This window comes from Lytechinus variegatus, chromosome 2, assembly GCF_018143015.1.
Source record: "Lytechinus variegatus isolate NC3 chromosome 2, Lvar_3.0, whole genome shotgun sequence".
NCBI classification, from domain to species: Eukaryota; Metazoa; Echinodermata; class Echinoidea; order Temnopleuroida; family Toxopneustidae; genus Lytechinus; species Lytechinus variegatus.
The window spans coordinates 22366752-22379192 of record NC_054741.1 but is presented as its reverse complement, the minus strand read 5'-3'; the positions used below and the strand labels follow the sequence as shown (position 1 = coordinate 22379192).

General features: G+C 38.7%; 1 protein-coding gene across 1 annotated transcript; it reads left to right on the top strand.

The window, feature by feature from the left end:
• Positions 1-3560: 3560 nt before the first annotated feature.
• Positions 3561-12441, top strand: LOC121407581 (dermatan-sulfate epimerase-like protein). Its single transcript, XM_041598722.1, has 3 exons — positions 3561-3890; positions 7047-10583; positions 11163-12441. Exons 2-3 carry the CDS (start codon positions 7232-7234, stop codon positions 11384-11386), a joined length of 3576 nt encoding a protein of 1191 aa, XP_041454656.1. The 5' UTR covers positions 3561-3890; positions 7047-7231; the 3' UTR covers positions 11387-12441.

The window sequence follows — 12441 nt, the reverse complement described above, 5'->3', positions numbered from 1 at the left end:
CTTTTATCACATGAAATTAGGTTTATTCAAAATTTTTCTACCAAGAACTAAAACAATTGGATTGACAACTGATTAAGTGTATTATTTATTTATTGCTGCAACTTATGTTATCATAATGGAGATGCATCATTTACACATGTATGAAAAAATGAAATATGATTTCATGTGATAACATAAGAAAAAAAGAAACCTAGATATATTTTCAGCCCAGACCATCCCTTTAATTGATACCAGACATGTAAGACAGCAGAAATGTTTGTTATAATGTAATCAGAGGACTGACCTGTCTGACCACTTCGCTTCTTTCTGAGGGACTTTGTAATGATTGCATCATTAGAAAGATGAATATCTTGTTGAAGAAATCAATCAATCGAAAAAAATGTCTGGGCTGGTATGCAACCCCACAATGCCCCCCCCCTCTACCAACCGAGCTATTGTGCCTATTGATATAATTGATCGATTTGCAAATTTAGGATAATTATCATAATTTTAAGATGATAATGTGAAAAAGATTTGATTGCTACATGTATGATAGCTTTGTGTATTTATTTCACGATCTAGGAAACATTCCACTGTCATTATAATGCCCATGTTTGTGCATGTTGCTACTTGATCTCGTATTCATTATGCAACTGTATGCAGAGATGATTTGTAAAACTGTATGAAAATTGTGCCTAGGAGGTGTTTCATAAAGCTTTTTGTAAGTTAAGTATGACTTCACACACAGTTTTATCCACAACTTAAGTACAGTATGACTGGTGACCTGATCCCAGGTGCCAAAAAAATCAGGGATGGTGTTTCATAACGAGTTTAATTGTGGCTTAAAGTCATGCTTAGTGCTGACATGCCATTGTGAAGTTCAGATTAGCACAGATGGAACCATGGCATTGCTAAACTTTTTTTATTTCAAAATACTATTCAATTGTTAAATCCTGCAATTTTTTCTCTCTGAACTTTAGCATCGCATGATCAGTTTATTACATTTTGTATTGGCAATGTTTTTCATCATGATATGAAATATGAAACGGTCTTGAATGATATCTTTGTGCACATTTTGCCAAGCGATAGTCTTTTAGAAAACTTCACTCCATGTTTAGAAATTTTGTGTTAGATATGAGTCCTTACTGAATGTTTGCACATTGCAAACACTGTCTTGCCTTTAAATGGATGTGTAGTTTGAGGGGGGGGGGATAAATTGTAAGTTGCCTCAATACTGGCATTGTGATTTTTTGTGTGCGTGTTTGTTTATTTTGTTTTCCTTTAAATTATCCTCAAATTGACTGTGTATGCAGAATACAACTATTTAAGTGCAATATAGTTGTTTTATCAAAGTGTGAGACTAGTTTCTATTCAATGTTGATGTTGAATATTGCCATGTGCTTTCTCATTCTCAAGTGAGTCCTGTGAGATGAGCTCTCATTAGTAATCTATACTTGTGCAGGTGTATTGTATGTACATGTATATTGAACTACACAGTACATTGCATTTATATTGTCATTCAACACTGGTTCAGTTGTATTGGTACGGCAATTAGGTTAATGGTGTAGGAATAGTCACAGTCCAATTATTTTGAACTGAATAGAGCATTACTAGTCATTTGTAGCAGATATAAACAGAACAACATCAATTTGTCTCAAATAGACTTATTGATTGATCAAACAACCTGTTTTAGAAATTAAAAAAAACAATACCGAATGTCCTAGCACCTTCCTCCAAAAAACAAACATTTATCCTGTTTGACATCTTATAGGAGCCATTCATTTTTACAAAATGTGCACATACACACACATGCACACACACACATAAAAAAAATGATTTAAAAAATTTCATTCTCTGATGCATGCTATATTATTTCCAAGGGTAATGTAAGAAATGATTGTTAAAGGAAAGTTCACTCTGACAAAATATATTGTAAAAATAGTGAAAAATTAATAAAAATATTGGTGAAGGTTTGAGGAAAATCCATGAAAGATTAAAGAAAGTTGTTAGAATTTTTATATTTTTGATATGTGATATATCTTGTGTATTAAACAATTAATGAAATATGTCATTTTCTCAGCAACAAAAAATTAAAATGTTTTGTTATTTTACCTTCTGTTTATCGACAAATTACTTCACCTGCTCCTGAAAGAAAAAATATCATCATGAACCATTAAAAACTTGAAATTTGTGTATTTCATATTACAAAAAATATGGGACAGGTGCTTGTTTGTGACGTCACAAATTAAAAGCTTCAAATACCAATAACTTTCTTTTATAATCTTTGATGGATTTTTTCTGAAACCTTCACCCATATTTTTTTCTCCTATTTTTAGGATCAACTTTTCTTCAAGGTGAACTTCACCTTCTATGATCCAAACCACAGCCATGTTAATAAAGTTTAGTCAAATAAAAAAAATAATTTTAATGTAATTTCTAGTAGAACACTTTATTTGTACATGTAGTAACTTTTGATGTAAATTTCTTTGTGAGCCTTGTGTAAGTTTTTCTAGTATCATTTTGTTGTAATTTTGTTTGCAACAGTACTGATAATAAATCTAGATTTGTATACTAAAATCTTGACACTCAAATAGAATTGGCTGTACTTTGTCATCTGGTGATGAGTTTTGTATCATTTTGGATGAACTACTGTTCTGTATCCAGCATCAGCTATTGAGTATTGGCCCATGCACATGCATAATAGAGTAACTTTTGTCCCCAGACGTACACTTGGGCCCATGAAATGCTTTGTAGGATCTGATGCTGGTTTCGCGCTTGGTTGGGGGGGGGATAAGAAATCAAGAGGGGAGTGCTGGAGGAAGATTGTGAGATAGTCGTGAGAGGAGAGGGCGAGAGTGAGAGAGTGAAAGAGGAGATTGATAATAAGGAGAAATTGAAAGACATGCTTAAAGAGGAACGATGACCAATATGGAAGGAATTCCAGGTGGATTTTTCATAAAGCTGTTTGTAAGGTACAAATGACTTTACGCACGAGTGGTGATACTTTCTTCTGCTATGTGATATCCCTATCAGTCATGTGTAACTTTTTTTAATGGTATAAATGATTCATATTCTTTTAACCTTTGAAATCCTGCGTAACTTTACAAACAGCTTTATGAAACACCAACCAGAGGGTTTATTCAGGTAAAAAATAAAACTGCTACTAAAATTATGTCTGAGCTGCAAACTTTCGAAGAGAAAAAATATATATTTATAGCCTTTGGCCTAATACTAAGTAATTCTTTATTGTTGTATTGTCGATCACCTTCATCATTGATGGGTCATAGGTGATGTTGAACCATACAAAACAACAAAAGATTTAAAAATATAAATTTTGCAAATAATATAATAATAGGTACTTATTTTCTGGGTATTTTCTTAAAAGCAAACAAGGTTATTCTTGTTTACTCTTTGTAACACAAATTTTTCAAAAAGATACTTAAAAAATGATATGCATGCTGGGCCCGGATGCTGGACTCGATTGACTCCTTGCATGATTATCACACTAAGTTGTCGGGTATTACTCAAATTCAGACAGACGTAAAAATATCGCATTGCACTACCCGCAAATATCGCGAGAGACGATCGCATGCACGGTTGATTGATCAGGGATGTTGATGTGGCACCAACATGCGAAAAATCTGCCAGCAGCGGAAGTTTTATTGAACTCTTTCAGACAACTGCCATTCGCAGCCGAGTGTAGCCCCGATCACCGACCGCGAGTTCTCGCTGTAAATCCCGCTAGCTTCAGAGGCTTGAGGCTTGGAGTTGGAACAGCACAGCACATCATCAGTTATTCATGGAAGTAGGAACCCCGCCTCATTTGTTCATGGAACTCCATTTGGATTTGATATTGAGATTATGGACAGATTGTTTATAAACATGGATTTAAGTCTTCCTAAAATCTACCGGTATGATCAGATTCAGATATTTACAATTTAGCTCTGCATGTTCTCAATCTCATTTTACAATTACATGTCATGATTCATGAATCTGTTTCTTTACTTTCAATTCAAGATCTGATTTGACTTCATAATTTCACCAATGTTTTGATTTGAGCTAGATAGAACTAACACTACCGGTACCGTATGGGCACTAGTATTCAACCCGGCATAATTCAAAGATTTGGACATCCCCAAAATATTTAGAAATCAGGAATTTATCTGATACCTTTCCAAGGTAATCTGTTGTCGGTAATATCAAATCAATCTGTCGGCTGTATGCGTGCAGGATCGAATTAATCGGCGATGGCCTTTTGCGCTGAAAGGAACTAGTACCGGTAGTAAGTAATGTATATTCAACCTAGTGAGGATAGATCAAATCTCAAAAGGGTTTAGGCCTAGATTGCTTAGACAGCTGGCAGCCATCTGTTTCGAGGAGTTTTTGAACATTTTTTAAAAATTTCTCCTCGTACACAGACGGCTCGCTATCGTGGAGCCATCTTTAGGGGACTTGCAATGCAAAATCCCCCCGTCTGGGCTCTTCGATTTTTGTCTTTAATGAATAAAAATTTTGAAAACTAATGCGACCAAAATGCAAATTAATATTCCCTCTTGCTATTAATTGCCCAAAAATGGAGAAAAATCAAGTTAAAAGGAACAAAAACAGTGACTTACCTTGGCTGTTGCGCAAATTCACTTCCCCGTTTTATCGGATCTTATACCCCGATCTCACTAGATGGCGATTCCGCTGCGATCGTCAAAAATCGACAAAGCTTGGTATATCGTAGCTTGAACGTGGCTTGATCTTTTCAATCTTCTCCGTCGTACCTTGATCTTTTCTGAAGCGGCAAGGATCGCCACCATCTTCCTGGTCGCCACAAAATTTTGAACATGTTCAAAACTTACGTAGCGAGATCGCGGAGGTGCTAAAGCGCATCACAATCGAGTCAAGAGCGTATTACAAACGACATATTCGTAGCTGTAACGGAGCTCCAACGCATAAAGCGTAGTAGAAGCGCATTAAAAGCGGCACCGATCACCCGTGTTTACAGGCCCGTTTCCAAGACAATTCTGCTACGCTGTGCCGCTGATGACTGGGCAGCGATTGAGCAGCGACCGTCTGCGCTGCTATAAAACACCGTGCCGATGGTGGCGGATTATCACATTTTCAACAGATTACGAGGCGACACCACGACGTTTGCAAATATACCTCCCAGAAAAAGGACCAAAAAGGGGAAGCTGCCCAAGCTGTTATGCCGGCGGTCAAAGAGGAAGAACAAGAGGTTATGGTGGTGGTAGAGGAGGAGGAAGAGGAGGAGGAGGGGTTACAGGAGGAGGATGAAAATCTTACTGCTGAGCCAGCTTGAAAGAGAGAAAAAAAAACGCTCACATGTCTTGATGACGAAATGGGTTACCTCCGCAAAAATATATAAATTGACTATGTTTTAAAAATAGAATGAATTCTAACTACAGTGACAGTAGACAATATTAAAAATTTTGTTAATGATTCGATCACTGATGTATTGATTAGGAAAGCACACTTTATGGGGATTCTTGCATTGTGCCCCCCCCCCTTATGAGTGCTCTCACATCAGTAGACTACTTCTTGTAAGCAAATTTGAAAGGAATTTACCTAACAATTTTGAGTGACAAACTTTTGTGGAAAAAAATAAACAGAATATCAAAGATTTTTATGCTCTTTTATGAAATTCTGGATGCATCCCTTATATTAGATATTTAGGTCATCGACATTTTTTTAATGAAATTTTAATAGATATTGTATATTATGACTTAAGTGACAGCCAGGATCGGACCCAGTATCTTTTTAGCCTCCTCCTCCTGTTCTCGTATCAGGTCCTCGTATTCAACTTCTAACTGATGTTGTTGTATAATGCTAAGATGTATAAGTCCAACCAAATTCTGGACATCCATCTTGGTTGGAGGTTGGCAATCAACTGAAAATGTCTCATGTGCCGCGATTAATATGCCGATTGCTTGAAATCGTTTCAAGAGCCCATCATGAACGTAACACAATCGCTCCATTCGTAGCACCACCGTACCGAGGTCCTAATTAGCGTATGAGCCTCGTTGTACGGTCGCTTTGATCGCAGAAACAGCGCATCACATCTGCCTCATATCGTGGCAAGAGAGTGGCAGCGTCGTACTATCAGCGTATTACCATCGCCTTCAGCGCAGGTCCGTCGCAGTTAAGTTGCAGTGCAATCGCCTCGCAGGCTAAAAATAGAATTCAAGGACGATTCTGCTGCGCTTTGCGGGATTTAGACAGATCGCCATGGTCGCCATGATCACCATCCTAGTGAGATGGGGGCCTTAAGTACATAAACAGTCCCCTGTACAGATCGCGCTAGAACTTTGGTCTCTGTATTTGGTGAGTGAAGCCAACGGAGTTCAGCTGAACAACCAACATAACAGAGACCGAAGCTTTTGGTCTATAGATTATACTGTATTAGATCTATGTAAGTCTCTGGCTTTGATTAATTTCCTGTTTGTTTGGTCTCATCTCAAATGGTCTAGGGCCTACCGTAGTCCATAGGCGGATGGGACAAGGGCAGATTGAGAGACAGGGTCATCTTTTATCACTAGGTTGAATACTAAGTTAGTTAGAAAATGTTTAATTTTAGACATTTCATGCAACGTAGGCTTCTCATCGCAGTGTTTCTTATCAAACCTGTGAAGTGTACAAAAAATGAACTTGGCACAGACACTGGGAACCATCATGCTTTAAAACTTGTAATAAAGGGCCGTGATTTTTCATAAAGCTGTCATATTTTAAAAATCATGGGGCACACTTACATGTGTACTCTTCAGAGGGTAAGAAACATTGAAGCTATATAGTGGAATACTAGTGTATAAGATATTCATTCAATGCAGCCATGGCCTCTTTATATTAAGACCTTGGAGGGGGGGGGGATGGTAATTGATCGGTCAAACCTAGATCAAACACAAGGCTGTGAATTTTATTCTACATGGTACCAGTACATTTTTAACCAAATACAGCAATTTATAATTCCTGAGTGCCCTTAGAGATATATAGCAGTGGTCTAACATACAAATCCCAATACATGTATGTCATAATCTTCTTTTTTCTTGTTTCTTTTTTTCCAGAGATTCCGGGATTCCTCAACCATGTTGAGCTAGCAGCATTCTCAGCTACAGTGGACACATTACTGGTATGTGTTAACCAAGAGTACATTGGATAAATCCTGTTGGAGTTATTTATCAAGCCTTGATAAATGAAGCAGAATCAATAGACTCACACAGCCAGAGAGAAGGAAAATTGTACAATCACCATGGAAATCTATGTGATATCAGCATTAATATTGTCTGTACTTATGTGCACGGTTGATGCACTAACAGTTGACTTTTCAAACTACAAGCCAAAATATACTACTCATCCCATGCTGTATTTTAACAAGCGAGACATTCCAGACCTCATCGCTAAAGCCAGCACAACTCACGAACATATATCAAAGGTCATTGATGAAGCTGTTACCATGTTGATGGGGAATCCTAAGAGATTCTTACCCCCTACTGACTATGCAAAGTTTGGAGGATTATGGAACGAGTATTATGGCAATAATCTTCCTCCACTAGCATTGTATACTTTACTTCATCCAGAAGATAAAAAGGCTAAGATATTTTTGTTGAATTACATGGATTTGATGGCTGGACATCCTAAATGGCAAGTTATTGCTGCAGCTACTGATGAAGTTCCTGTGGCCCATTCACTGACTGGCTTCTCTACTGCATTTGACTGGATGTACAACACATTGGATAGCAAACGCCAGAAGCTATATCTACAGCGTATATTCAATGAGACCAAAGACTTTGCACGGTATATAAAGATTCGCTCCTGGGGACATTTTTACCTGCAGAATCACGTCGCGACGAATCTTCTGGCATTCTTACACGGAGCTCTCGTGGTGCATGCTCATCTTGAAGAAGCCAAAACATGGGTAGAAACAGCGGTTTATAAGTTGGAACAGAATATGAAGCTTTTCAATCACCTTATAGATGGATCATCAGATGAAGGGGTGCCCTATGGATCATATACATCGAGATCAATGATGCAATATATTTTTCTTGCTTTAAGACACTTCAGGATTGATCACACTAAGGACATCTGGGTGAAGGAGCATTTCTGGTTTTATTATCACACTGTGAAACCACAGTTCCAGAGAACCCTTAGTGTTGCTGATTCTAACCACAATTGGTTTTATGGGCCAGAGAGCCAGGTCGTGTTCCTTGATGCTTATGTGATGAAGAATGGTTGGGGCAATTGGTTGGCGAGGGAGATTCGGAATGCCCGTCCTGATCCATTGGCAGACACAGAAAAGCTTAAATCCGCTGATTCCCAGAGATGGTGCACATTACATACTGAGTACATCTGGTATGATGCTACTATTCCAGCTGTCCCTCCACCCTCTAGTGGGACACCTACCATGCATTTATTTTCTGATTGGGGAGTAGTGACATACAGCAGTACAGATCCCAAGAATCCAAATGACACATTTTTGTCATTTAAGTCTGGTGCACTCATGGGAGCTGCTATGAGTGATGTGGTTAAAAGAAACATGTACAAATCTTGGCCTTTGAATGGATGGAATAGCTTCAATCCAGGGCACGAACATCCAGATCAGAATACTTTTGAGTTTGTGCCCAATGGACATCTGTTTGTAACTGATGGGCTTTATTCTTCCAAGATGTCACATTACAATAATATTCTTTCATTCGCACCGTCCCCGACCAGCCACTGCCAAGAACCATGGGAGGGACAACTTGGAGAATGTGCTAAATGGCTCGACTGGAAGAATCCGGACTTGGTTGAGTACCATGGTGACCTCATCACTACTGCAACCTCTAATGATTTTGTATTCATTGCCGGTGAAGCAGTGACTGCATACAATCCATCGATGAAACTAGAATCTGTTTATAGATCTCTGACTCTCTTGAATCCAAACCTGCTCTTGGTGTTTGATCATGTGGAAGCTAGCGAAACATCACCTCTGACCCATTTGGCAGCATACTTTCGCAATGTACAATACAGTTTTGAGCTTGACAAGCTATCTGGATTACTTCAGGGTGCGAGTATAACAATGGATGGAGAAAAGTATAGTATGTATTGGATTAGTTCAGATGGAAGAAGTACAGTAGCTGCTGTCCAAGAAGAGAAACCATCTCAGTATCAGGCACGTCCTACAAGCTTTGTAAATATGACCTTCAAGCTATCACCTCGTATAACAAGGCTTGCCTACATTCTCTGCGGCCCATCCATCAAGTTGAAAAATCTGCAGTTCCTGGAAAGCATCGAAGATGGAGTCACCATGTTTGTTGGGACTTCGGATGAAGACTACCAGATAATGGTCAGCACCAAGCATTCAGATCCTGTTGCTCGTCTAAGATACCTCAAGTATCCTGGTCATGCGACAGTTCAAAGGTTGAGTAATCCATCAGAAATAGTGAAGTTTGGTGTTTCAAAATCCTACTTTACAGAGGATCCCCCTAAATTGGAAGGTCGTCCTATTGAATGGATCTTATTGTTTGCCTTCATTATATCGGCTCTTGGCTTTTTCTGGTTCGGCAAGAAAACAAGATTGAGGCCAAGGAGTAGAATAAATTCCATTGGCATGGGCCTCTGCTTTGTGTGGGTAGTTATATGGGTTAGCTATATTAACAACTGTGCATTGTTCGGTTGTGATACTGATGAGGACACTGAGAACTCTGCCCGATCATCTGGACCTCAACCACCGCTCAACACATTGAACAAGAATATGCTTCCCTCAGTCGTGATCACGTCGCTGCCAGGGTCAGGTGCAGAGATTATCAGCTGGCTATTTCACGAGAACCCTGACTTTGTTTACATGGTGGCTCCCTCCAGTTACGCCCGCCTTCCTAGAGGTGATGGCATTGAAGTCAATCCTATCACAGATGCTTGCGAATGGAATGATAGTGAGTCCCTTCATTCTGTTAAGCTGAAGCAGTGGGTACAGGATATTCGATGGAGTCCAGAGTTGTTTGTGTCTTCTATAACAGACAAGAATCCTCAATTAGATGTGCATTTCACCCAGGAAATGATCCAAGCTAAAAAGATCGGACGTCGTCTCCTTGCTGTACAAGAGCAATCAAAGGGCGAGGAATTCAATGACATCATATATAAGACCTTCTCCCCCGACAGTGTGCGAAAAAATCTTGAAAAGTACCCAAATGCCCAGGGGGCCCTCTTTTTCAAAAGTGGTGGATGGGCTCTCAAGCTTCCCTGGATCAACAGTGTTCTCAAGAACACCCTCCATTCCATTCATTTTGTGCGCGATCCTAGAGCATTTGTGGCCAATTATCTGCGGAAATCTGAGGAATTGTACAAAGCCATGGATGTCCAGTTACATATCAAGGAACTGTTTTCCCAGTCAGAAAAATCTTGTGTAAACGATGGACAGTATGCCTGGGAGTTTGAAAAGCTACGGGCAGAATACAGAACCAACAAGAACTCTGCTCTGCGTCTGTTGTCCGCTCTCTGGGCGGCTCACACTGGAGCCATGTTGCGGAAAACATCAGATTTACCAATTGGTGCCTTATTGATGGTGAAGGTGGAAGACCTTGTACTAGAGTCAGAGAGAACAGCTGAAGATATTCACAAACATATAGGTGAGACACATATTGTACCATTGTAGGCCTACATGTAGACTGACCCTTTTTCTCTTTTATGCTGTCTATTAGCTTTTTTTTATATTCAATGATTTCATTAAAAATACCTAATTGTGTACACATGGTTTTCCTTTTGAAATGAATTGTTTGCATTGTTTGATTTTATCAAATTATGAGTACATTTGCCAGAGTACCATTATCCATGGCTTGCTCAATTGCTTATCAGAGCCTACATGCACATGCAAAGATCTGTAATTTGACAGAAATCACAGATATTTGTAATTATCATTGTGTGTTTATGAAATACCGTGTTATTTGCCCATTTAGCTGAAGGTAAATAAAGCCATGACATAGATGCATTTAGTTTGACTGGCTGTATGGATGGACAGTTTAATAAAATCATGCATTCTTCCATTCAATCACTATTCATTTTTCTTTCTTTCTTTCTTTCTCCTATTCATATATTTACTCACTTGACTTTATATTTATTTCACTCATGTTTGTTGTATTTAATTTGAATATGCCCTGCCTCTATATTTACTATCTTATTTGAATCAAATCCTCATCTTTGTATGACAGGTATTCCACTGCGGCCCACCACCCTCCAGAAGCTAATCCAAGCTGCCAAAAGCAGTGTCTACAAAGTCCCTTATGAGCTGGCTTTCTCAGAGCGTTCCATCGATATATGGCGTCGGGAGCTAAATACAGAGCAGATCACAGAGATTGAGCAGATCTGTGGGCCAGTCATGTCGCAGCTCGGCTACATCAGAGAAACAAAGTCCATGCCCGTGAACGAAAACTAGTCCGAAGATGTAAGCAGATTGATGCATTTCATTCTGTACTAATCAAAGTTTGAGGTGGAGGTAAGAATAGCACAAATCATTATGAGAGTACTCTTGTCCAAGTCCACTCCGGTGTATGGCAAAGAAATAGAAAACAATTTTTTTCTGGTGAGTGAACCAGGTTTTTTGTGTTGTAGTGCGCATGAAACCTGTAGAATAGTGCAAATTGTGATAATTGCAAAATTTTAAAAGTTTAACTTGCAATTGTGACAGAATTATTAGCCAGCCCATATTTTACATGTATTTTGCACTTGATAGCATATTCTAAAAAGTGATGAGATATTTTTATTTATAGATAATGTATAGATTTCAAACATAAATAAATATGTTTTGTAGTGTGAGAACTTTAAATCAGTGATTATTTACATCTTCTATTCTGATGTGTCTTAACATCTATAATTTATGAAATTTAATGATGAAATACATGGAACACATTTTTGTTTTTACATGAATGATGAAACACAAAATTCATTCAAGACACAAACTTTACATGTATGTACAGTGTCCATGAATTCAAAGATGTTACAAAGTGAACTTTCACTTCATTATTTGTATAAAATACATTACAAGTCAGGGGCAGTGGAATGATTTCAAAAGTGGAGAAGGGGGGGGGGGCTGATCATGCAAAAAATCATCTGATGGAAATTTTCACGTTTTCTACATGGTTTTGGAAAAAGTGTGGGGACTTCAGCCCCCACAGCCCTACCGGTTTCCCGGCCCCTGCAAGTGATGTTTTATGTACATGTATGTCTCCCAGGGAACACTATTAAGTAATGATTGAGCAAAAGCCCAGTTTTGCATGACCTCATTTGGAAAATCGTAATCAAATGCAAGTCTTATGCATATCTATTTAAGCAAGCCCAACATGTACGTGTAGATCTTCTAGTAGTGAGATTGCTTGTTTACAATTTATGTGTTTGCCAGTTTTTGTGCTTGATGCTAAAGGCATGGTCACACCGCCCGAGCGTTGTTGGAGCGGTCGTGGAGCGGAGAGAAAAAAAATCATCACCGCTCGC

Excerpts from the sequence above, each read along its gene's own strand:
- LOC121407581 (XM_041598722.1), top strand. The coding sequence starts at position 7,232 with ATGGAAATCTATGTGATATCAGCATTAATATTGTCTGTACTTATGTGC. Across the intron at positions 10,584-11,162 it reads AGATATTCACAAACATATAG|GTATTCCACTGCGGCCCACC; the intron begins GTGAGACACATA and ends TTTGTATGACAG.